This window comes from Cygnus olor, chromosome 5 (assembly GCF_009769625.2).
Source record: "Cygnus olor isolate bCygOlo1 chromosome 5, bCygOlo1.pri.v2, whole genome shotgun sequence".
NCBI classification, from domain to species: domain Eukaryota; kingdom Metazoa; phylum Chordata; class Aves; order Anseriformes; family Anatidae; genus Cygnus; species Cygnus olor.
The window spans coordinates 28,141,922-28,168,229 of NC_049173.1; the positions used below are offsets into that span (position 1 = coordinate 28,141,922).

At 55.8% G+C, this 26,308-nt stretch overlaps 1 protein-coding gene across 2 annotated transcripts in view; it reads right to left on the reverse strand.

Moving 5' to 3' along the window:
• DUSP8 (dual specificity phosphatase 8) overlaps positions 1–20,403 on the reverse strand; it is a 39,009-nt gene extending 18,606 nt beyond the window's left edge. Inside the window, exons 1-4 of one of the 2 annotated variants that reach the window (XM_040558685.1) lie at positions 20,252–20,402; positions 19,578–19,649; positions 8,212–8,615; positions 2,435–2,573 (exon numbers count right to left, since the gene is read on the reverse strand). In XM_040558685.1, coding sequence (XP_040414619.1) covers positions 2,435–2,573; positions 8,212–8,442 — 370 coding nt within the window. In that variant the 5' untranslated portion in view covers positions 8,443–8,615; positions 19,578–19,649; positions 20,252–20,402. Of the gene's footprint in view, positions 1–2,434; positions 2,574–8,211; positions 8,616–19,577; positions 19,650–20,251 lie in introns of both variants that reach the window. The other variant, XM_040558684.1, reaches the window with a different exon arrangement.
• Positions 20,404–26,308: the final 5,905 nt, after the last annotated feature.

Sequence of the window (26,308 nt, forward strand, 5' to 3'; positions counted from 1 at the left end):
TTCATAAACAGATAATGGCTGTTAATAAAAACAAAGTGGGAGCTCGCAAAGGGAAAAAAAAAAAAAAGCAAAGCAAAAAAAAAAAAAAAAGGAAAAAAAAAAAGCAAGGGTTTGTGCTGAAATAAACAAAGGTTAAAGAACAGTCAGGCTCCTGAAGGAATAGCAAAGCTGGGCTGGAGGGAGGGAGGGGGCATTACGTAATGCAGGAAAAATGTTGGCTCCATTCAGTTTTCCACCACTTCATGTGATGTCAGGAAAACCATATAAATCAACAGGCTTTCTGCTCCCACGGATGGAGGGCAGCAAGCATCACTATTTATACTTACACGATTAAAAAAAAAATGTAAGGGGGGGGAGAGATGATGATGATTTGCAAGACTGGGAATAATTGACTCAGATTCCTCCTTCCGAGCCCCTGCTGGAATTGCTGCTCTGGGGTTGTTAACCCTTGAGGAGCCCCTGCCCTCGCTTCTGCCACCCCCAGCAACCCGGGCTCTGGCCTCCAGCCTCCACCAACTGTTCTGAGGCGGGTTCATCTGAAAAACGGCGCAGAAATGAGCAAGGGCCAAGCATGAAGTTTGGGGACACTGAGGCATGAAAAACTAAAAACAATGCGCCTAAAGCAAGCTGGTTGGGACTCCTAGGTCCTGACCCTGCTGGGGATGATGTGAGATGGGGACCTGAATGGCTCTGTTTTGAGGGTGATTGGGGTGGGCACACTGGTCTGGGGATGCTCAGCAGTCAGTTCCCAGCACCTTTTAGCAGTGGGAACCCCATCTGTGGGGGTAATGAAGGCTTGTAGGTAGCAGATCTAACATTTGTATGCGGAAAAGGAGTGAAGCCAAACTTAAGGTTGATTTTTAGCAACAAAATTTGCGCTAATGGTCTAAAACCACAGCATGAAGTGAGGGACAGAGATCAGCTCGTTAGCCCATAAATACATAGTCCGCTTGCATTGGACCCAGAGCAATGAAGAGGTCTCTGGATTCCTCCATGTGCACGTACATCACACCTGATGCCATGGAGGGGATGGGGCAGAAAGGGTGGCACTGGGAGCAACCTGGGCAGGATGAGGTGCCTGGGCCAGGATGGGTCGGGTTGAGATCGGACCTGATGCCCTGGTGGGGTGCTGGGGTCCTCAGCAAACCCTCCCAGGCTGGCGCACCGTGCTCGTGAGGCAGGGAGGGTCCTGGCAAGGGATTGGGATCCAGCCCCGTGTACACATCCTCTCCTCAGACCTCCCAAGCGCCACAAACTCGGGTCAAAAATAACCCGGCTGCTGCCCACATTACAGGAAGGAGGAAACTGCGTGTGTCAGAAAGCGCACCCAGCCTCCCTCTGGATGCTTTCAGCAGTGTTTTTGAGTCATGATTTCCATATAAAACTCAGCAGCCATGACCCAGTGTGCTACATTTCAGTTCCCTTTTTTTTTTTTTCTCTCCACGCATTAGCAGCCTGTGTTCCCCATTAGCAGGCTCCGGGCCACGCGGCTCACGATGCCGCGGCACAAGGAGCAGGGGATGCTTTGCCAAAACCTCAGCAATTACCAGCTGGGAACGCGGCTCTTTGAGGGCTTCTGCAGGGGAAAGGCAGGGTGGAAGGGAAGGGCTGAGAAACCTGTTAACAGGTTTTAATTGGGGGGTTTAAAACATCACCTAGCACCTTGTGCAGGCAGATGTGCTCCTGCTTGGGGGTCTTTGGTGCAGCGGCTGGGGAGGATGGAGATGGTAGCCAAAAAATGAGAGTGCTTGTTTGCTTGCATGGGCTGGGCATTGGTGGCAGTGACGGTGACACCATCCTAACAACACACGAGAGTGTGGGTTTTTTTTCAGGTCCACTGCAATGGCTGCTTTCTGACCCGTCCCGGTGACCCAATCTGCCTTCACCTTTTCGGCATCATGCACCAAGCTGTGCCCTTGGTTATGCCATGAAGACCTTGGGCAAGCTCACTGCATCTTCCCCAAGCAGTGGCCTCAGCAGAACTCCACGCTAGTTCTCTTTATCATGACTTCAAGTAGTCCTTGCTTGCTTTTGAAACCCTCACCCTGTCAGACCTGGGTGCTTTATTCCCATTATTTCTCTGCTCTCCCCATCACAGCTCCAGTTCAAAGCTGGGAGGTGGACAGCTGGCCAGGCAGCCATCCCAGCTGCCGGGAATTAAAAGCAGCTTTCACTTTCCCTTCAAGGTGATGTGCTCATCACACATGCTGCATGGCCACAACACTATAAATCCAGAATAATTGCACAAGCATCAAGTGAAATGGTAACCCAGAGCCCCAGACAGATGTAGGAAGTGGTCTGGATGCACCACGGGGCCCATCACCCTACAACGTTTCTGGTGCCAGCAGCAGCACCATCACCACCACAGTCATCATCACCATCACCACCACCATCATCGTCACCACTGCCTGCCCTCGAGCAGCTCCGCTCCTACCTGTGAGGATGGAGACGCTGTGGAAACAGCTGTCCAGCTTGCCCAGGAGGATGGAGAGGAAGCTGTCGGCGGCCAAGCCGGTCACGTCCCGCGTGCTCTGGTCGTAGACCACCACGTCCTGGTGCTCCTCTGCCTCCACCTGCAGGGAATGGCAAAAAAAACGGGCGCTGGAGAAACTGAGGACTCGCTTCTGCCCATGGAGCATTTACATCGACCACAGCCAGAGGACAGCCCCACTGGTTGGGGTACTACATGGCCGAGACTGCCCCGCAGGTACAAATGGGTATTTCAGCACCAACGCCAGTTGCAGCAGCCATGCCAACAGCGAGCAAATCTGAGTGCCTTACCTAAAATCCTGCTCCCCCACAGTGCCCACCATCGGTTTGCCATTATTTATCCAGAAGTCACCCATGCCCCCACCCTGTGCAGCCATCCCATCAGCCGTGCTCATCCACCATCCTGTCCGATGGGCAGGTCCATGCAGGAGAAGAAAAGACCCCCCCCGGGGAGGCGCGGCTCAGCACACCCGCTGAGCAGCCTGACGGATGGCAAACACGTCCATCACACTGTGGGAGGAGTGGGCAGTGGCTGGAAAGCCAGGGGGATCCAGCAGCTGGATAATGCCCAGCCCTGTGGGCACGGGGAGTCCTTCTGGTGCAATGCCCTGCCACGTGCTGTGCTCCCATTAAAATGTGAGGGTTGGAGCTGCTGCCTCCCATCGTGGTGATCAGTGCAACCTTTCCCATGCATACCTGATCAGCAGGGACTGAAACCTCGTTAGGAGACTCCTCAAGCTAAGCACCACTCACAGACACTCTCCTCCTTTTGCTCCATCACTTGCATGCCCTATCTCACCACTCTTGGGTTACTACAGATATTAAAGCAACCACAAACGCAACGCTTGGAATCAATCCCCCCATCCCTTGAGAAGGTTTCTGCAGCACCCAGAGGTGTGCAGATGTCTTTCCAAGGCAGATCCAGCCCAAGGCACAGTGAAGCAGCAGCTGGGCTGCTTTGACACCCTGCTGCAGGTGCTTCCCTGCTCTGAAACATGAGCCACATCCCAATAAAACTGCAGCGCGCACAGATTTAGCTGAGCTCATTGCGGCCGCTCACCGCAGGGCTGAGGACAGCTTCGTGCCCTCGAAAGTCACCGCTGCCTTCACAGGGCACTGGGAAGTGAGTTTGGCCATGCAGGTCAGTGGGATGAACGGAGGGAAGAAAAGGAAGCGGCAGGAGGAGAGGGAGGAGGAAAGGATGGGGGAATTTTAAAATAAGGCATTGAAAATTGCCTAAGGTGCCCTGGGTAAAATCAGCGGCCGTTTCTCTAAGCGTCATCAATATTCTTTACATTATTAATAATAAGCCATGCTGTTTTTATAAGGGTAGCTCAGCGTGGGTGAAACTCCTCACAAGAAGCAGAGGTGACCCGGGGAAGCCACCTGGGGGTGAACCAGCCAAGAACATACCTTTAGGAACATCTCATCCCAAGAAAACCTCTGCTCCTGCCATCCAGAGCAGCACAGCATCCTGAAAACCCAGCCTGAAGCATCTCCCCAAAAGCAAGGCAAGACTGAGCAGGGACTCGCACCCCCGGCAGAGGGGCAAGCAGGGGAGATAACAGTTCTGGCCAAGCAGAATTATCCCACAATAGGATTTAGTGTTCCCTCTGCACGGGGAGGCTTTGTTTTGGCCATTACTGCACGGTTGCTGAGCAACGGCAGATATGTGTGACACGGTTTACATCTTATTAAAGTTATAAGGTTTCACTCGATGTAAATGCCAAACAAGCACTGGCCTTGCGTGGCCCGACTGTAGAAAATAAATATCCTGCTCGGTGGGGCATGGGCTGCGGAAATGGGCTGAGAGGAGAGACAAGCTTGAAGAAAAATACACTTTGCATGGGAAGGGTTCATTTTTCTAGTGGCACATCACACGTGGCAGTGCTGGCATTCCCAGTCCCATGGGTCAGATGGAGCAGGGACAACAGGGATTTCATCCAACCCTAGAATCACCTTGGTTGGAAAAGACCTTCAAGATCATTCAGCCCAACCATCATCATAAGTCCAACCATCATCAAGTCCAACCACTCATCATCAAGTCCAACCAATGTGAAGTCCAACCATCATCATAAAGTCCAACCAACATCATCAAGTCCAACCATCGCCAAGTCCAATCATCAAGTCCCATCCCCAAACATTTCCCTCCTCTGCTGCCCGAGCCCCACCTGTGAACACCTCCATGAGCCACTGCACAAGAAAGGAAGGATGCTGAAGGGTTGCTGGTGGGATGCAGCATTTGGAAAGGATGACACACAGCTTGCCACGAGGCACAGCTGGCCTTGATGGTGCTACTTTGGACTTGATGATCTTGAAAGTCTTTTCCAACCTAGAGGATTCTGCTTCAGGTGCTATGGTCCCACCAAGACACCCATGTCTCTGCCCCCAAGCCTTGCAGGAGCATCCTTGGGGAGCCCATGGGACATTGCTGGGGAGCCCATCACCTCCCCTGGAGGTATCTCCCCATGGACATTTTGTCCTGGGCACCGGGTGGTTTGATACACCCCGGTGTTGGCTCTGCCTTCTCCGCGCTCCCTGGCTGCTAAGCAGGGATGATGCCACTTGTGTGAAGTGCTCTGAGCCCTCCAGGTGATCTGGGATAAGACAAGAGTGAAGTATTCTTATTTTCCCAATTACCCCGGACATCGCAGCCACATTTTGTTTCAAAACATGGTGAATCACCCCACTGAAATAACACCGCTTCCATAAACATCAAGAGCAGCCGGGCACATGGCTCAGAACTAAGCCCCGGCTTTCCCTTGATCAAGGCAGCTGCTTCCAGGGCCAGGCTCCTCCAGTAAATAAATAAATGTCCCCACAGCCCCGGTAGAACGTTGTCATGCCTCTAGCTGCTGCTGTAGCCATTCCCAGAGACAGCTGCATTTCAGGAAATGAGAACAGGTCAAGATGTGGGAAGACTTTCCAAAGAGATCTTAAAAAAGTGAGCTTCTCAGCATTTCCCTCCAGAAATCAAAATAAACCCCCAAGCAGGAATTTCCCACAACCTCTTCCCCTGAAACGGCACCAAGGAGCTGAATTATTCCAGCTGATAGCGGGAGAAAGGTTTAAAAACAAAAACAGAGCAGGTAGCACAGCACATTTTTGTGCTGAGGGCAACTATTGCTGTAATAATTGGAATTCCTGGGAATAAAATAAAAGCAATCTGTTGGAAAATGGATTACTGCTGCAGTTTCCTAGCCCGGACCATGGGCAGCGATGGAGTTCAGCATCTCTGCCCAGCGGGGTGCAGTGCACAAGAGGGCTCGGGGAGAGGTGGTTTTATCTGTGCCCACATTTCCAGGGCAGATGAAAGGCAGATTGCGACGAAAGAAGAAAGGGTGATATATTTTTCCCCATTTCTTCTTTCCTAGCAAAAGGTCCTTGCCCAAGACTTGCTGTTATCCTGCAGCATTGCCCCAAAGCAGTGCACCTAGGAGGGTTGCCAGTGGTGCCCTCCCTTCACATCGGGACCGAAAACTGCCCTGCGTTACCCTCTGCCCAGCCAGGCAAAGGGCAAAACACGACCGGTGCCTGGTGGGGGCCGGGATGCGCAGGTTTGGGGTTTTCTGGGCTATGCAAGCGAGGTGGGAGTGCGTCGAGGTGGGCTGCCAGCAGTGCCCCTTCCTTCTGGGCAGCACCGTGGTGCTCCTGGCCGCCTTTGTCTCGGCAGCCCCGGCTGGGAGCAGGAAGCGGGAGGAGGGCGGGAGGCCCGTCAGGAGGAATAATGGGGCTGGACAATTGCGCCACTGATGTCACCCTTCCTGCCATCTGCTCCTAGCGCCAGCCGTGCCCCTGTCCCTCCCTGTCCCCACCACTTTGCTGATCACCCTTTGGCAGGTGCACCGGCGAGCCCTGAAAATAAAGGCTCCCTCTCTCCACGTTGCCCAAAGCAGCACGTTTTTCCCCAGATCCTGACCCGCCCTCTTGCCCCAGGGGATGTGCCCATGTCTCCGTCCTCCTGCTGCCACCGCTCAGCCTCCTGCCACCCACCACATGGGGACAGTGGCACAAAAGGCTTGAACACCCCAAACCACAGCCAGCACCCTGCTTTGTGCCAGCTGAGGATAAGGCTGTGACCCCCCCCTCCTTTTCCCCCCAGCTTCCCGGGGGGCAATTGGCTTAACCTCATAAGAACACCCTGAAGCTTAATTAATTCCTGGGCTGAGTGTCCCCAAAACACCTACGGGGTTTGCGTCGCATCCCTGCTTGGTACCCGGAGCACTGCTTAATGATGCAGGACCAGGAGGAGGTGGCTGCTCCCTGCACGGGGACACCAGCAGCCCCCGGGTGACCATGAAGGTTGGGGACAACCTTTAGCAGGGCAGAGCAGGGGCGGGAGCCACCTGTGCTGGCGCAGGAGCATCCTTTGGGAGCCGCTGCCGCCCGCTGCGGCATCTCTGCGGCTGCGAGCTGCAGCGCTGCAGGCGGACCTGCATCAGCTGATGTTAACTCTTGGCGCTCCCCATCCTCCTCTTCCTCCCCCCACCCCAAAGTCGCATCGCTTGTGCTGCTGCTGCTGCTGCTGCTCCACGTGACGGCGGCCACTGCAGAGGTGACCCTGGCCGGGAGGAGGGCGGCCGTGCTGCGCCGGCTCCCGGCTCGCCAAAACTGATTATTCTTTGCTGTATTCACTCAGGGGATTGACGAAGGGCTCAAGCCACTGGGGAATCGTTCCCCGCAATCCCCTCCGAAGCGCCCAGCCCGCAGCATGGCTGGAGCAGCTTGGAGCAAGGCTGGGCCCCCCCTCCCCGGCTCCTTGATCCTGGCAGGGTGATGTCACTGGCAGCCAATGCGGGCCGCGGTGGCTTCGCGGGGTGGCGGGGGGGGGGGACATGCCGCAGATGGCTCCAGCTGGGCCCAGCATTTGATTAATCGCCTGAATTACCCTCGTTTTGCCGTAAAATTATGGGGATGGGAGGGGTGCCGGGGAATGGTAAAAGCAGGAGCGTATCGGCAAAGGAGCGGGCTGCCGCAGGGGTGCAGCACCCCAAAATGCGGGGCAGGGGTAGGCAGGGGGTCCCCTTGCCAAAACCATGCTGCGGAGGGGATGTGACACTTTGGGGATGCTTGGCGGATGGGGTGACGGGTCCCTGGGGAGCCAGGAGAGGAGAGGGGCCAGGCTACCCTCCCCCTGGTCACTGACAGAGGGCAGGACCCTGCCTGAGCCTCCGCAGGGGCACCCAGCACTATTTCGGCCAGCCAGTCGTGGCTCGGAGCCACCTCTATTATTTAACCAGGAGAGATAGAGAGAGGAGCCCGGGAGAGATAATATGCCATGACACCGGATAAGAGCTCCTGGCGTCACAAGGGAGGAGGATTACATGTCCCTGAATGGAGTTAGAGATGACAGAGGGGAGGGGAAGAGTTTTTAGCAAGGGATTAAGCTTACAGCTCCAGGAAGGCTTTGGGGGGCTGTCTGCCAGTGCAGGGCAAGCCCTGAGGCTGACATACCTGTTCGACTGGCCTGGGGAGGGGGGTCTTGCATCACTGGGGTGGGGGCAATGAGCAGATCCCCGAGGACAGCCCTGTGGGCTCGTGCTCCAGCTCCCAGAGGGGTGGATGGGGTGCCAGAGGGAAGCCAGCAGGTAACGGGGTGCAGGGAGGGAGGAGTGGGTCGCATGAGCCAGGCATGGCCGGATGGAAATGCATCCCCCCACCCTGCATCTTTCTACTGGGGGAGAGGTTTCCACAAGGACAGGCGAGGGCCAGACCCCGTACCTTCATCTTGGAGGCGGGCTGGATGAGCTCCGTGATGGAGACCTTGTCCTGCTGGAGCCGCCTCTTGACCAGCTTGGAGCAGCAGATGTTGACAGAGCTGAGGACGTGCCAGGAGTTGTACTCCACGAAGGAGCGGCTGTCGATGACCAGGGTGCCCTCTGCCCCGTTCCTCAGGAGGCTGGCCAGCTTCTTCGGATCCATCACTTTGCGTGGGAGCCTGTCCCCGGCCATACCGGGCCCGTCCCCTCTGTGGTGAGCGGGGGCAAGGGGCGCGAGGGCAGGGCAGGGGCCGGCACCCGTCTCCCCGAGGGGAAGCAGCGGTGGGGCGAGGTGCGAGCAGGGCAGCTCCTGTCCCGGGCTCTTCACGCTGCTAATGCCCAGGGTGCCGACTCATTGTGCTGAACCTGGAGGGAGAGGGAAGTGGGAAAACGGCTGTCAGGTGGCAGGAAAACCAGGTGCTCACCTGGGGCTGAGTCCTCGAGGAGGACCTCAGGAGGGCACAAGGATGCAGACACACTTCCCAGGCATGTCCTCGCATCTGTGGCTCAAGAGCTTCCCAGGCCAAAGGTTTTCTCTTTGTGTTTAATAGCCCTCAGTGGAGCTTTCTTCCAAGAATTTGTCTAATAGCTTCTAGAAGCCATGTCAGATTTAACAGGCAGGGAGCAGCCTTTTCCCTGTTTTTCCCCAAGCCTGCTGGCTCAGGGCTCCTCCAGGGGACCCTGGTTTCTTCTGCTGGGAGAAGCCACCCATGCCTGCCCCGTGTTTGCCCTCCCTGTGCACCTCACAACTCGGAAGCCCCTTGGGTCACAGCACCCGCAGAGCCGCTCCTCACACAGGCACCTTTTGGCAGTCCTTAAGTTTTAATGGCACGCATCATTGCAGGACAGTTTTAATGGCATTAGGTTTTAATGCTGTGGCGGCCATTCAGAAAATAAGCAGGGCTATTACCAGGCTTCTCTTGTTCCTGCCAGACGGTGTTTTAGAGCAAACCCACAAGCTGTTGCATGGGAGCTTTAATGCATCTGAATTAGGAGGACTATGACTACCGTGCCTGAAAAGGCCAGCGTAAAGACCTTCATTAGCTTCTGCAGGACTGGGATTTGGTCTATGGACTGGAGGAGGCTTATGAGGCACCCTGATCAGGATAAGCCAGCAGTTCTTGGAAGCTCCCACACCGTTAGCCCTCGTGGTGCAGGCCCCGAAGGAGGCCACGGAGATGCCTGGGGAGGGCACGGTACTGCAGCAACAAGGCTACACGGTGCCTGGTGCTGTCCCTCTTGCACAGGGAAAGGTGCTGCATGCCTCAGCCTCATGAGGACTTTTACACCAAGGAAACAAAAGGTCCTTACACCAAGCCCAACACTCATTTCTACTGCACCATATCTCTGGGTGAAATGACAGGGACCTCTGCTCCCCATCACCAGACCTGGAGGACTCAGCCAGCTCGCAGGGAAAGGACATGGGGCTGCAGAATATGAGGATGGGGGCTTCAGCATCCGCAGGTCTCTGGCCCACAACCCTGGCATTAGTAGCCCCACCACGTCCCTGGGCAGCTCCCCAAAGCAGGGGGTAGATGTCCCTGCATCACACGCATGCTGTTAGCACATCTATTCAACTTAAGGGGAAAAAAAAATCCCCTAAATGCTGCGACAGCGCTGGCCCCTCCTGGCACAAAGTCCTTCACAGCCCCGTTGCATGGCGGCGCCGCTGCCCCCGGCCCCACGGCGGGCAGCTCGCGGTCCCCCCTCGCCTCTCCCCTCCCTGCAGCACTCCTCCAGGGGGGGCTTAAAATTGAAACAGTTCTAATTAGGGGGTGATAGGGGGAGCGAGGCTGGCTCCTGCTGGGATATGACACACCTCATTACGTCGCTGCCGCCTTGCCAGAAGACCCCCTGCTGTACCTTGGCTATAGAGCCAGGGCACTCAGAAAGGATGCAAATTAGCCAGCTTTTCCCCTCCGTCTTTCTTTCACACCCCACTCCCCAAATCACTTTCTGCTTCCCATCCCCATCAGGACAGCAGGCTGCGAATTCTTCTCAGCTCTTCCAATTACATCCAAGAAATAAAAGGGAGCAGAGGGAGGTGACAGACAAAAAGATGGGGATCATGCCGAGGCAGAGGGATAAGAATGCGAGGCTGAAGTGGGAGGAAGGAGTGATCTGATGCATCGAACACGTCGCACAGTATCTGCGAGATAACAGGATATCTGCTCCCCAGATAACGAGTGAGGGTGAACCTTGGGGGGGCCAGACACAATTAGAGGGGCTTGGGAAAGCCAGAAGATCCCTATCTCCCAACAGGTCTGGGAGAAGCTTGTTTGGAAGAGGCTTTCCACGCACCGAGTTCTGACAGGTGACCAGGAGATCAGGGGGGTGAAGTCAGGGAAGGCACAAGAGGTTCCCCACCTCCGCTAACAGCCACCCAAACAACTGGACAGACGTCCATTTGCTCCAGCACGGCCAGTTAGAGCTGGTGGCAGAGACAGGCGACACAAGCAAGCCTGCTCTGACACCCAGCTCCAGCAGGGAGATGCAGAGCAAGGCAGGCCCATGCTGCCCCCCCCACTTCCTGGAGCCTTTCCCAGGGAGGGAGATGTCCGACAGAGTGTGGCCATAGGCAGCTGTAACCTTGGTGGTAGACCCAAGACTGAGAAGGAACCGGGTCCTTCCAAGTTTGCACGTCACCCTTTTGTATGCCAACCCAAATGCAAATGCCAAGGGATTGGGAAGGAGGAGGCACAGACAGGGAGCATCACAAAGTAAGAGGTCTCCTGCCACCCCACCACAGTGACCAGGGACTTGTCTCCAGCACAGGGGAAAAGGTTAACCTGGGACCTAAATTGGGGTTTCAGAAGTATAGCTGTGTCCCTCGCTTATCAGTTTATTAAAGCCATCTTAATCTTCTTGAGTGTTCCCGAAGAACATTACCATAATCCTTTAATCCCACCTCTCCCTGGAGTGCCTGTAATGAGGGAGATGGGCGCAAGGCTTAGCTGAGTGGGGACAGCAAGGCAGGAGGGGCCACGCTGGATGGAAAGATGGGCAGAGAGCCTAACACACAGCCTGGGCAACCACCGGCACTCTGTCCCTGCTGTTACCTCCACGGACACATGTGCTTTGTGAAGGGTGCCACCAGGAGCCTGGCACAGATGGGTGCTGTGAGCCAGGCTAAGGGCAAACGCCCTCTCCATCCTCTTCTGGTCAGCCAGAAGGAAGAAAACCCCAAACACACCCTGACCTGAGTCTGTCCCCGTGGCAGGACGGACCACGGGAGCTCGGCCCTGCGCCGGCCCAGCAGTCACCAGGGGGAGGCCACTTCCTCAATTACTTCTCTTGCATAAGGCCCCAGCAGAGGTACGTGGTTATGGGATGGGCACGGATCTGGTTTCTCTTGTACCAGAGATGTTAACAGGAAGGCCAGTACATTTCTGAAGCAACCATAAACCTCACCAACCAGTGCGTCTACTCATCTCACCAAGCTCATAGCTGTGTCCTGGAGATCTCTACCCTCCACCCGTGGTCCAGTTCAGGAGCTGCTCCTAGCTTCCTACTCCTCCATGCTTTCCTCTTCTCCTAGCCCTTTCCCACTTCTTTTCACTGCTGTTTCGCATTTCCATTCAAAATAAATAGGGGCAGAAGTGACCAAGGTGAAGAGGAAAGGGAAAAACACCTCCAGGAGAACAGCCACAGTGCAGACAACAATTCAGCGGTGCTTCCCAGCCTGCAGGGACATGCAGCAAAGGACCTCAGATGCACTGCTGCTCATCTCCCAAGGCATTTTGGAGACTCAGACCTGCTTCTAGCAAAGAAGAACTTGCAAAATGAAGAAGCTGAAGAGCAGAAGTAGGGTAGGGCTGACTGCTGGTGGAGGATGCAGAGGTGCTGCGATCTGCCCCACGAGCCGGGCTGCACAGACATGAAGACATGGGAAGGGTCAAATCTGGCAACGGGGGTGGTGGAAGAAGCACCCACGTGCCTGAGCACAGAGCTAAGGGATCAGTGATGCCCTGGGGACAGGCAGCTGTGAGCCCACCAACCTCCCAAGGAGCTGTGAGTGCCCCATGCCTGGAGGTGCCCAAGGCCAGGCTGGATGGGGCTGGGTGCAGCCTGGGCTGACGGTAGGTGTCTCTGCCCGTGGCAGGGGGTTGGGACTGGGTGGGCTGTAAGGTCCCTTCCAACCCAAACCCTTCTCAATCCCATTTCCAGTGTGAAACGTGGCACCTCTGCCAAGCTCTCCACCCTTTCTCCATCCCCATCCCCATTTCTTCCAAGTCCTTCGGCACTTAGCAAGCTCCCCTCGGCAGACTCGTGCCATTTGAGGGATTCCTAAATCACGGGCCTACGGCTAATTATTATTATTTCGCAGCAGCAATCAGGGACGCGGGGCTCATTAACAAGTTAGCACCTCTGGTTTCCCTGGAAACCCGCAGCTGCCAGGCAACGGCTGCGGCTCCGGCCCGAGGCAATGCCACCGCGGTGCCTTCGGCTCTGTCCCAGCCCCAGAGGGATGCTCGCTCCGTGTGCCTCCAGCTCAGCGGGACGGGGCACGACCAACCTTTAGGAAACCCCGGGGTGCCTCCCCTTGCTCCATCCCATCTGCTTCTAAGCTCGGCCCATCCACTGACCCCCTTCTGCTTCGCACAGCGCATCCTGAACGGTGCAGCCGCCTCTCCCTCCTAGCGAGGGGTGCGGGATTTCTCCGCACGAGGGGGATTTGGAGCACGAATGATCCCCTGGGGTGGCAGCGGGACGAAGCTGTGAGGTGCCTGCAGTAGCCGCATTGGAAGTGATGTAACAACTGCCAATCCCTTAGCAGCTGATCAAGATCCCTTTAAAAAGCAGCACAAAAGATTTCTCTGCTGGAGATGGGAAAATGGAGTGTTTTTTTCCTCCTCCTCCTCCAAACGAGGTTAAAAAACACCACTAACCACATTCACTAAGCCAGACACAAAGTCTGCTTGCCCACCTCTCCCCGGAGAAGCTAAAGGGTGGGGAGGAAGGACATTTCATGACCCCCAAGGAGCACGAAGACGAGACAGCAGCACTGGGTTGTCCGTCCGTGGCTGCTGCCCTCTTCTCACCCTCCAAGACCCACAGTGGCTTTCCCAGGACAGACCAGCACCACACAGCCTCATCGACGCTCATCTCGCTTCCCCATTCTCCACTTCTTACACACCACGGGCGCCTTCTCCCCAGGACAAGAGGCCCTCCCCGGAGTAGAGTCCCTGCACAACCCCTCCGTGCAGAGCAGCTTTGGGAAGGGGCAGCCTCTGCACGGAGGATGCTGGAAGGAAGGAGTCCCTCCATCGGAGGATGTGGCTGAAGGTTGCACCAGCAACCTTGGGTGGGCTTGGGTTCTGCTCCCAGAACAATTTCTGGAGATCTTAGTGCCGCTGGGTCAGGAAAAGCCAATGGGGAAGCACAGCAGGCTAAACTGCCCGAGTCTAGGTGACAAAGCCACCATCTCCTCCTCTTAGACTCGTACTTTTAAGATGATTTTTATGTTTTTCCCCCATAGCATAAGCACAAGCTTCCATTTTAAAGCCTACAACAGCCAGGACTGAAGGTTATCCCTGACCAGCCAGCCATTTGCCCATGCTGAGGACGGAGTGCCCAGGCAAGCTGCTTTCTAATACCAAAGCTATCCCATTTCCACCCTCCTCCTGCCAAGCTGAGAGGCAGCCAGGCTCATGCCTCCGAGCCGAAAGCACCTTCCCCTTTGAGCAGCCTGGCACACATCACGGCAGGCTGGAAGGCGGAGGACACGAGGTGTAGGATGAGGGGAACCCAGTCCCACTGATGCTTTAAGGGCCCTCGATCCCCACCGCCTGATATCCCCACCTTCGCTGCATCTCCGCTGGATAGGGCCAGCAGAGACTGCTCCGTGGGCTTATCTTGGGATCTCCAGTAGTTTGTTTGCCTTTTTGCAATAAGAATGGACAGAGGCAGCCCAGAAAGGTATGCAGCTGGATGCTTCAGGAGGGCTGGTCTGGCTGCCTTGTCCCAGGACAGCAGACACCATAAATACCTGCTGGGTACAGGTTGGGTTTCCTGGAGAAAGGCTTCCCACTATTTCCCACGACCCCTACATGCTGAGGGGAAGAAAGACAGGGTTGGGCTCTGGTTCTTCAAGGCAGCAGCTCAAAACATCAGCAGCTACGCCACTCTGTGCCCACTGAAACTCTGGCTTTTCTTAGGAGGCCCAAAATTCAACCAAAATGCTGATTTTCCATGGGGTGACACATCCACTAGGGCGGTAACACGTGCTTTGCAAGGCTTTCCTGACCTGGCCCAAGGCTTGCTAAATTTCCTACACGCACACAATAGCTGAATTGTTTGGTATGAATTAGCACTTGTCAGCTGGGGCTCTACCTCTTGTCAAGACACAATGAGAAAGCACAAACTTGGGGTTGCAAAGGATTACCTTTATCAAGAAAAGACACCCAGGACAGGCAATGACCAAGCTAGCATCCCTACCCCACTCCCTCCTCCTGCCCTGGGGGCTGTGGTTTGTCACCAGCTGGTTTCGTTTGTTTAATCTGAGGTGACACGGGGGTCAGACAAAGGGTTTGGCAGCTCTCCCTCCATCCTCACCACACCAGACAAGCACGAGACTAGTGACCACGCTGCCCTGCAGCCCCTACAGCTCCTGGTGTGAGAAGTCCCGCAGGCCAGCCTGTTGGCTGGGCATCACGGTGTTGTGTACCACGGGATTTTCTCAGTTTCAAAATGAATAAATAAATAAAGTGGTGCATCAGGACATAAACCCAAAGCTTCCCCATCCTCCTGCCAGCTTCCACACTAGAAGACCCAAGTGATCACTGGTGGGGCCCCCACGACTGTAAGTGTGTGTGAGCACACCCAGCCTTGCCCCCGTAGGGCTGACCCCAGCGAGGTGCCACCAGATCAGCCCTCCTCACCTTCCCACCTGCCCGGCACGACTCCAGCGGAGCTCGCACTTATCTCTGTATCAGTTACTGCTGAATGAACCCTGCTCAGGTGCCAGACAAAGAGGCAGCCAAGCTCAAAGCAGGAGGGATTGCGAGGATGACACAGAATTACAGGCATCAGCATTCAGCAAGCAAGCGGAGAATGCACCGATCTATTTTTAATGGTACAATGCAAATGCTCGACAAAAGGATGTGTCTAGGGAGATTCTGCCTGGTCAGAGATTTGCATTCTTTTTTTTTCCCCCCTCATTTTTTTTTCTTTTTTTCCATCAGCCAACTCCACTCGGCGTGCTGGAGGCGCTTTGTCCCTCTAGCACCCCGCAGAATAATTCGGAGTGCCACCTGGGACATCCCTACAGGGTCCGCTGAGCATTAGATGGGGTGTTAGATGGGGATGGCCATTCACTGCTCAGCTTTCCTGCCCCACGTAGATGCAGTGAATGTATTTTCCATGGGCCAGCTCGCCTGTCAGCAGTGCTGGCACCCTCTCAGCACCAGCTCTCCGCTCATCAGCCGCCTGTGCCAAGCGAGGCTGGGGATGCGCCCGCCTGCTCCCCACGCAGGGCTCGCAGCCAAGCAGCAGGAGATGGCATGAATAACTCCACTTGAGATACAGCTCGAGCAGGACCAGGCTGCCATCACAAGCTCTGAGTCTGGGGTTGTTGGTGGCAAGGTGAAAACAGTTGAGGATGCTGCATTTCAAAAGAAGGAGAGCGAGGGACCCTCGGTGTTTGGAGCAAAGATGGCCTGGATTTACCCAGCAGAGGCTGGATTTCAAGGGGAGGTGTGTAATTGAAGCAGATACAGGTTTAATGCGTGGGGACGGCTTGACTTGCTTGAAGAAAAAAGCCTACAAGCACCTAATAAGCAGGCTGAAATTCCCACCAGGGCTTCTACAGCATCAGCTGAATTACCGCTTGCTCGCTTTAGACAGCAATGCTCCTCAAAGAACTAAATCCTCTGCTATAAAAAAACAAAACAAAACAAAACAAAAAAAACCACACAACAACAGGCAGATGAAAAGCTGTGGATGTGGGCACACCGCGCACCTATGTGCCAGCTGAGTAAGGCCGGGAGGCAGGGACAGAGCAGAAGGACGTAGCGCAGCTTTAGCAGCGCGGGAGGACGGGCTATAGGGGCTGGATGCCAGGGCCATGCTGTCACTGCAATCTCCATACGGGATCAAAGCAGTGGTCTGCCACGTTTCAGGTCCCCTTGCCATCGCTGCCTAACCACAGGCATTTTACAACAGCCTGGGAGCAGCAGGAAGGAAGGCAGCTACGGAACAGTCATAGCATCATTTAGGTTGGAAAAGGCCTCAGGAGCAAACCCAGTCCAACCTCTGTCCCTCAAAGCAGGCCTGACTTCAACACCAGAATGGGTCGTCTTGTCCTTCTGGTCACCAAATGACATGTTCCCAGTCATCAGCAGGCTCAGAAAGGAGGCTCCCCATAACTCACCCTACAGAAATGCCACCCGGGGAACCTCCTCTGCAAATTGCGAGGGCACCCTGAAGTGCTCCAGAGAAATTCCTGAACGACACGAGGTCTCTGCCCTGAGAAACCTGAAGGCTTGGTTTAAAAGGAAAGTTACAACGAATGCAGGCAAGTCGTGCACATGCACACCGAGGTGGGCGAACGGGGATCACGAGGGCTTTCCATGCACAGCAAGCAGCATGGATTAAAGGCATGAGAGGAATGGGACGAAAAAAGAGAGTCGAGGAAGGGTTTCTTGCCCCATATACATTGCTGGTATGCTCTTAATTAAATGAAGTCAGTGCAAAGCACATCGCTTATTTCATACAGCACAGCCCCTGCACCACTGCTTGCACTACCAGACTCTGCATGCAGGGAACCAGTTTCCCGTGAGCACCTCCAGGTTCTCCCCCAGTCCCTGGGCTCTCACTGCACCTATCTGCTGAAATGCCAGTCCTACAAACAAGCACCACTTGGCACTGCTGGAAACCAGAGGTCCTGAGCAGCAGCAAAACCCCCGGGAGCATTCCTTGCAGCACCCACAGGCTCCCTCCATGCAGGGGATTCTCCTCTCCCTGCTCTGCCTGGCTCTGCGGGCAGCCTCGGACTCCATTTCCCATTGGCACGGTGGGTTTTACAGCCCCCCCCCGTTCCCTCGGCTGTGCTGTAAGCCTGCTTGCCAGGCATGCGCAGGGCTCCCTGAGCAAGCTTGAGAAAAATCTTGAGCAGAGAGCTTGTTTAGCTCCTTATCTGATGAACAATCCCAGGCCACTCGCCTGCCTTCCCCAAGCATGTCAGGTGCCTCCTTCCCACTCGGCATCAGGTGGGACAGGTGTATCTTCAGAGACGAAATTTTAAGGCTTGAAAAACAGGTTTTAAAACCCAGAGGGCAGCAGGATGCCGAGGAGCGCTCGCCAGCTTTCCCCGCTGGGTGAGGACGGCGCTGAAGGTCTGGCTGCAGGAGTTCCCTCTGCATAGCAGCAAGGAGAGGAGCAGGGTGAGAAGAGGAACGGGAGCAGGTCCCTGCAGCCAGCTCTCCCAAATGCTGCCATTCATCCCATGGCGGAGGGCAAAAGGACCCACACCTCCTAGGCTGGTCTTCCAGCTGCCCCGCCAGGCAGAGGTGCCAGCATTTGCAAGCTGCTTTTCTTTTATCACCCGAGCAGATTGAGTTTGCTGAAGCTGTTTGAGGATGACGGCGGTGTCCTACAAACCAGGGCCATAAATCAAGGCTGCCAAGCACTGGAGCACCTCCTTTTCCTGCTCCCATCCCAGATACTGTGAACGTGCTCTGCACCTGCGCACAGCCAGGGCTTTGGGATCCGAGCCTGAACAGAGCTGCGCCACAGAGAAACTAACCTCTGATCCCTACCAGCAGCCTCACTTACAGGCAATGGAACAAAGCAGAAGAGGAAGGCACCTTTAGCACACCCCATGTTTGTTACGTGGATTAACACAGCTGGTGCAGGGGAAAGGGGTGGGATGGATGGAGTAGGACCTTGCTCAATCCATCCCCGTGCTGAGAGAAGTCATTTGGAGAAATCCTGCTGAGCCGCAGCCCCCTTTGGGGAGGTTTTTTGGGCAGGAGGTCACAGGGGGAACCCCGGTTTTCTGTGGGCCACACGCTATGAGAAGCCTTACCCGGCCCTCTCAGGCGTTTGGGCAATCATAATTGCATTGTGCTGAATTTTAGAGGGCAAACTCTCCAAATGCGGGCACCTCAGTGGCTTTCTCGGCAAGGTGCCTGGCACCCAGCAAAAACATGCAGGGCATACAAACCCTGTGCTATATTTGCCATAATCTCCATGCAGTGAGTCTCCCGCTGTGAATGCTTCTGAGGAGCTCGGCCACCTTGCTCGGGTCTCCCAATCCTAGCTGAAGCTGGATTCCAAAAAGCAGTGCTGGATCCAGGGCTTCCTCCCCTGTTCCCTTACCTTGCGTCAAGGCAGGGACAGCCGCAAACCAGGGTGGGCTGAAGCTCCGCGTGAAAACCCCTTTGGTGTGCACCGCTGCCATCTCGGCAGCAGCGCTCGCAGACCACCCGCAGCCAGGTTTGTGCTGTTCGAACCAATTCCGAGCGATGCAAGCAGCACAATTCAAGAGCGATTCCGAGGCTCTGCCATTGCAGAGAGGCATCCCAGCATCCAGCTGCTGCTTGGCAGCCCCAAATGTCCCCTCCGGTCCCGGCCACTCGGGCAGCCCTCCCCAAACACACCCTGCCAGCATGGCTGTGCCCGTCACAGCCGGGGAGAAGACGTCCGCATAGCCCTCGTGGCTATTCTAGCCAGAAATCCCCCATCCATCGAGCTATAGGTAGGTGGGTTTTCTTGCTGCAGCAGCTCATTTTGCTTTGGGAGCCATCGCAAGGAAAAACAAAGCAAGCCAAAGCCAACAAAACCTCTTCTGCAGCGCAGAGCATCCTCCCGGCACAGCCGCCCTCCGCCAGCTGACAGAGGCCGAACCCGTACGCGCCAGCCCCCAAGCATCCAGCCCCCAAGCATCCAGCCCTTTGGAAAACAAAGCTCCCTGCGGCCCCGCTTCTGCCATGCCCTGAGCCTTTCGCCCTCACAGAGGACCAGACAATACTAGCCAGCCTCAGACACCGCTCCAGGGACAGCCTGCTTTCAAGGTTAACATGGCCCCTGGGCTGCCAGGCACGAGCCTCAGCATCGCCTGCTGCTCCCTAGGCTTCTCGACCATTCCTTGGGGGGTCCCTGTCTTTGCACCCCAAGTTAGAGGGGGTCACTCGTCCCTGCTAGCTGCTTGGGACAGGGACGGGCTCTTTGACACATGCTCATGCAGAGCTGCGCTGCCCACCGGGGAGCTGCTGACACCGCCGCAGTGCAAACGACAAACACATCCGTGCCCTGAAAATCCAAATATCCTTAACAAAACAGCACCGCACCGCGTCCTTCCCTCCACCAAAACCGCAAATTACTGACCTGTGCACAGAGCTCCCCCAATGTGAGCTGAAGCACTGACATCAGCTTTTGCTGTTGCTCAGGAATTTAATTCTGGGGGAGGAGAAAGGGGTGGGGGGCAGAGCAGGAAGGAGAAGGAACTTATTTATCAATAAGGGAAATAATCACGGATCTTGTAAAAACGACCAGCGCTGCACACAGAAACCAACGTTTATCACTATGTGATAACTTGGGGGGAAGGTCAACTGCTCCCCGCACATCAGGGGAGGTCAAGGGGATGATTTCCAAGGGGCAGCTCAACTCGTCAGTCGCTCGGAGCCGCAGCAGCGAAGCGGTGCCGAACCCACGCCGGCCGCGTTTCAAAGCCAAGGACACGGAGTGCCCCTCCGAGCTCCTTCATCCTCCCCAAACCCAAACGTTCCCCCCAGCACCAAGCAGAAACACCTTCCCACCCCATCCCCTCCCACCCCATGCCACCCTACACCTCCCCACCCACCCCATACCCTTGGGGACACCCACCTCCCCACCTCCCCACCCTCTCCCCCTACAATACTGCCCCCCAACCCCCGCCAAACTCCCCATTTCGATGCTTTCCGACCTCATTCTTTTTTTTCCTTGCGCCCCGTTTTTCCCCTCCGGGCACCCAGAGGGGATGGAGAGCCCCCCCCCGGCCGCCCCCCCCGGCCCGCACTGACCCTGGCGGGGCCAGCCGCGCCGCTCCGCGGGTTTTCCGCTGGCGCGGCCGCTGGCGGTGCCGCGGGGCCCGCATCCCGCACCGGGGCGCGCACCGGGTGCGCACAGCTCCGCGCTGCTCCGCGCCGCTCCGCGCCGCCGGGAATGCGCCGGCGATGAGGTCATGCCTCGGGAGGGAGGGAGGAGGAGGGGGGGGGGGGGGGAGAAGGAAAAAAAAAAAAAAACGGAAAAAAAAAAAAAGAAAAAAAAAAGCGTTGACGTCACCCGCAGCCAATCAGCGCGGGAGGAGCTGGGCAGGGTGACGGCAGCCCCGCGGGCGCGGAGAGGCGCGGAGAGGATGCTAAGGGGGGTGCGCAGAGGTGGGGTGCCCCCACCCCCCAAAGTGGAGGGCAGGTGGAGGTGCTTTGAGGGAGGCCGGCCTTCCCGCTGCCGAAATCTGGGTGTTAACATCCACCCTGGAGGCTTTTTCGGGGTCCGGCCTCCGGTCCCCGCTGCCAGCCTCACCCAGCACTCCGCTGGTGGCCACCAAAGGCGGACTCGATGGAGACCAACACAACATGAGGCCGATGGAGGCACGAGGATGAAGGCCGATATGGTGTGAAGGCTTGGCCTCAGCCTGGCCTCCGTCATCCCACACCTCAGCAGGACGTGGAGGCCACGCCGCCCATGTGCATGCAGGTGGAGGACGGAGCTGGCGGTTTGTCCTTGGACGTGGCCCGGCAGCTCCAGCTTAGCGAGGGATTAGGGTTTAGAAGCTTTGCTGGCGCTTAGGAAATCAAGGGAACCTTCCTCCCCGCTGCTGATATGGATGCTGGGTGTTTTGGAATTAACTCTCTTCTCTCCAAACACACGATGTCGTTTTTTTTTTTTTTGTAGAGCACCAAGGGTGTAGAGCCCCGGCTGCTGGGACACACCGTGATGCTAAAAATCTCGCTGTCTTCTCTTCTGCTGGCACAAAAATCAGTCCAAAGCATGTTGGTGGGGAAAATTCTGCAAAACCAGGGTTACTCCACCACGTGCCTCTAATCTGTGTGGGTTTAGGTCCTGGTAGCATAACTGGTGGGAAGGTGCTGTGCTAGCACGGGGCCTTGCTTCTCTACCTGCTCTGGAGCACTCGTGGGTTAAAAAAAATAAGAAAGACCCCTTTTCAGGGGCAAAAGAAGGAAAAAGAAGGGACAGGTTGAGCTGCTAACTCCTGCTGAGGTCTGACCCGCAGAGCAAGCAGCAAACAGGAGGAGAGTGGGAGATGCTCCTCCGGCCAGTGGATGTTGGGGACGTGGCTCTCATGGGATGCTCAGGCCCACGGCTGGGCAGCTCTCCCACACACACTGCTGCTGTGCCTGGCTGGGGGGAGAAAGCAAAACAAATGATTCACGGGCACTAAACCACTGCCAGGATTGCAGGGGCCAGGAGCAGGTGGCGAGGGAGGCTTGCAAAACTTCACCTGACTCTCAAAGCCTCAAGCAAACCCGATTTAGATCCCGACCCCATCCGACCTGAAAGTCGTGGTTCTGGATAAGCCGAGAAGGGCTCCCCACTCTCTGCGATGCTATCAGCGTGGCATTCAGCTGAGGACAGGGCTCGTGGGTGCTCATCCACGCTCACCAGACCCTCAGCATCCCTATGTTACACAGGGGAAATGAAGCAGGGAGAGCTGGGATGGTGCTGTGATGGTCACACACGGGCAGAACAAAGCAGCGTCGTGCTCCCGGCTCCCATGTACCAGATGTGAAGCCATTGTCACCGCCAGGGGCTGGGTCCCCCCTCCCCGGCACACTCAGAATGAGCAAAAACACTGTGGCCAGTTGCTCATTGCTCACGGGGAGTGCTTTATTTCAGATAAAAAGCACTTCAAAAAGAATTCGCCCTCTTCGCCTCACTCTGCTTTTTCCTCTTCCCCAGATTTCAGGCGCATCTGAAGATTGATTGCATCCCAGCTACGTGGTTTGAATGCAAGTTGCGCTAGCACACGTAATAGTTTTTGCTAAAACGTTTTCCAAGACCCGTAATTGCCATCGCAGGCCAAGTGCGAAACTAAAAACCAAGAGAAAGAAACTGCTGCCAAACCGACGAGTCCATCAAAAAGGAGAGACTTGTTCACCAACCTGCAATTGCTTTAAATGCACAAATATGTGTATTTTTTACTCTCGGCTGGTGCTCTGTGCCGGGCTATCGGCGCAGCCTGCGTGGAGGAGCGCTGCCTGGGGGAGCCCTGCTCGCTGCCTGCCTCCTGCAAAGCCCCAAATGGTGTCACCGCGCTCTGCAGAGTGCATGAGCAGGAGAAAGCCCCGAGCAGCATCACGAGGCAGCCTCGTTTCTCGCAGGGAGGGCTGCACAGCGTATCTATCTTTCTTGGTTTCCCCGAGAAGAAAAATATCTGCATGCGCCCGGCGTGGCTCAGCACTTCCAGCTGCAGCGCGTGCATGTAGCAGAAGCAGCGAGCGCGCAGCGGGTTGACTGCAGCAGTGCGAGGCTGGGGGTCTGCACGCCGTGCCGCTCCTCTTCGTGCTGCAGCAGCGCTCCTTCTGCAGCCCTGGCTCTGTGCTGCCAGGCGTTCCTGCCAAAGGGAGAAGGGGAAAGCAGCACAAAGTCATGCGTTGAGTAAATTCCCTTGGCACGGAGCACAGGTCAAAGGCAGTGGATGGGAGGAGCGGGACCTTTGTACTGGGCACGGAGTGAGCACACTGCAGGATGCAAAGCCGGTGGTGGCAGCTAACTCTCCTAGAGGCTTTGCAGTGACAACCCTTAGCACGGCTGGCCCTTCTCCCTGCGGGCTGAAATGCTGTGGTCATGCACATGGCTTTGCCCTGGAAAGCGAGGCTGAGTGAGGAATTCACTTTTTGGTGTGCCAGAAGCTGCCTGGGGTCATGCTCACACCTCTGAGGGCAGCAGGAGGGAGAGGATGGGGCCAGGGGAAGGAGAGAGGTGCTAAACGGTTTGGTTTCTGTACAGCCAGGCCTTAAAAAAGGATCCTTGCCCCATGCTTCTTGGGGGCAAGGCATGGTCTTCCCTCTTTCTTCTCCCACTGCTCCTTGCTGCATATGAACCAGCCCGGCTCGGTGCAGGGGTGAGGGCTCTGTCAGCTCCAGACCCTTTTTCCCTGCCCCTCTGCAGGTTTTTGTTCAGCTGCTCACCAGTTGCTAGGATTTTGTTGTTGTTGTTTCCTATGTCGCTTAAATCGTTTTCACTGATGAGAGCATCTGCTGCCATCTGTGCCTCCCCCTCCTTCCCCGCACCGGTCCGGGCGGCGAGCTGGGCGCCGCAGGATCTGTGCAGCCCTATCCTGCCCCAAATACCGGCACGGAGAGGGGGGCAGAGGCAGCTCCATCAGCACCCCACTTCTCCCCCTGCATCTGCAGGTCTGCAGCTGCAGCGGTGCTGCGGTGCCCAGCTCCCATGCCAGACCAGGACCCAGTGGCACTTGGCAAGGCTGCAGCTCCGTGAAGCCCGATGAGACAGCTTTGAAAATACGGTGGTGAAGGGACTTTGGGAAGGCCCCCCTTTGTACTGTAATTTGGGTATCGATGCAAAATCGGGGGCTGGCAGCTCTTCCCCCGTGGGAACGCAGAGCTGCTGGGCCGGGCTGGGAGGTTGCTACCCGAATTAGCCGCCAGCGCCGCGCTGCAGCTTGCCCTATTTATCACAGCCAACCCGTGTAGACGTAGGAGAGCCACGGGGTCACGTTTGCTGCCGGGAGGAAATCCAAACCAGTTTAACCCAGCTGGGATTTGCCTGCAAACTGGCTCGGCAGCCTTCGCACGAAGGTGGCATCACCCAGCCCGGGGCTTGCGTAAGCGCAGCGGTGTTTGCTCACACGCCAGGGCACCCACACCCCTCTGCTCTGCACGGCCTTGCAAGGCGATTTCGAGAGGTTCCTGGTGCCCAAAGCCACCTTCTTGTCCTCCTCGGCTTGCTGGTGGTGCTGGGCAGCAGGGACCACGGCGGAGCGGTGTGCGGGGGCCCTCTGCCTGCATCCCGCAGCACGGCTGCAGGCAGGCGGGAGCTGCAGCTCCTCGAACTGCTGGCGGGGCTGTCGGCCTGCAGAGACCACGAAGAGCAGATGTTGGTCCGGGAAGGACCTCGTGATGTGTAAAAATTCAGCTCCGTGTCTCCATCAGCCCCTGCTGATGCTCCGAGGTCCCCCCTGAAGCAGTTTCTTCACCAGGCTCAGCCTCTCCTCCCATCACCAGCCTTGGCAGCCTTTCCTGAGCCCCCACCAAAAGCCTGTCATGTATGGGGGCCCCAAACCAGGAGCAATATTTTAGACACCACCTAACGATACTGACTAGTGGCAAATAATCCCCCCCCCCCCCCCCTTCCAGTTTCCCCCCTCTGGAGCTAAAGAAAAATAAAAAAAAAAAGAAATCCTCATCAACCTGCCAAGCTAAATTTCCTGGAGGAATACAATTAAATCTCCATGTGGCAATGCGACCATCACTCCTTTCCAATATCAAATGGCTTCCCAAGCATCTGACGGTTCCTCTCTTCCACCCCCTCCGCTTGGTTTTCGCTCCTGCTGCTGAATGCAACAGAGGCTGCGGCTTCGCAGCCAAAAAAAGGTGCGAGCTGGAGAGCGCCCAGTGAAGTTGTGAGTGGCAGAAGTGAAAAGGCAGAGAAGCAGCCCTTGAAATCCTCCCTTCTGTTATGTTGGGTGGCAGCCTTGGCAAACCCTGAAATTCCAGAATTTTCCTGTACAATTGGGAAAAAAGGAAAAAAAAAAAAAAGCGATGAGAATACCTGTTGTATTTGGCTGCTGCTTTTCTTTCCTTTGTTCCCTCAAAGATTAAAATAAAATAAAATCATGAAATAAAATAAAATAAAATATATAATATTTTATTATAAAATATATAAATAAATATAATATAATAAAATAGAGATGTGCCAAATCAATTTGCAGGGTTGCTGTGCACCTCAGCCCCTCCACAGCACACTTCAGCCTTGGCATGGAGATGCCTCGTACAAGGTGGGTGTTGCCAGCAACAAATAATAAACGTGAGGGTTGCTGATAATAGTCCACCCTGTCTGTCCCTGACAGTTTGTGCATGCAGAAATGCTGCGGAGTCAGTGCAGTGTTCCCCCTGGTTCATTAAAGAGGCTGTCCGTCGGGGGAAGATGCTGGCAGCCCATTTGTCACGCCGGTTAAAGGCAGGAGAGGCTGCCTTTGGGTTGCTCCTGATTTTTGCCAGCTCTGATTTTACCTTTTTTTTTTTTCCTTTTTTTTTTTTTTTTGCGTGTTCTGAGCAGGGTGAGAAGTTGGGGCTGGCTCCCTGGAAGACCACCCGCAGGGTGGCCACGGGGCGTGCGGGCTCACAGAGGGTGATGCGCTTCCCGGATTTTTGGTAGTTCAGGAGGTGCCTCCCACTTCAGTCCTGCGGTGACATCTAAATCTGCCCCACACATTTTGGGTTTTAGGCCAATTCTTGCCATTCATTTGAGGCATTTTTCTCTTTCTCTTCATGCACAGAGTGGGAGAGGGGAGGACAACCTGAAGAGTCAGCGCAGCAGACCAGACATCAGAGGTATCTTTATTGACCGTCTTACAGAAATACAGCAGCACTCGGTTTAGGGGGGATGTGTGTGACTTCCCCAGAAGGCGCCTTCCTTCTCAGCACTGCTGGGCCATCCCAAGGAGAAATCTGCCCTTTAACACACTGGGGTTCATCTGGAGGCTTTGGGGCTCTCCAGGGACAGTAAGTTATTTCAACTGGCAGGTGAAATTCAACAGAAATGCATCAGAAAAGGAAAATAAAAGGTGTGTGGAAAGGTGGTGGGCAGCCTGAGCACGCCTGACGTGCTCTGAGCCTTGCCATACCACTGGCCTCAGGGTCTCAGGCACATTGCCTTCCTCCCACCACCTCGCACCCCAACCGTGCCCCCAGCCCCCGCTGCACCCCACAGACCCCCAGGGCCATACTTGCAGCTGCAAGTCACACTCAGCTCTCAGCTCCGCATGCCCTCGTCACACAGCTTTATTTGCCATAAAATAAGCTTTTCTTGGTCTGCCTTCCTCCCTGCACTGCTGTACAAGTGAAACCCTTTCCTACAGCAGCCCAAATACT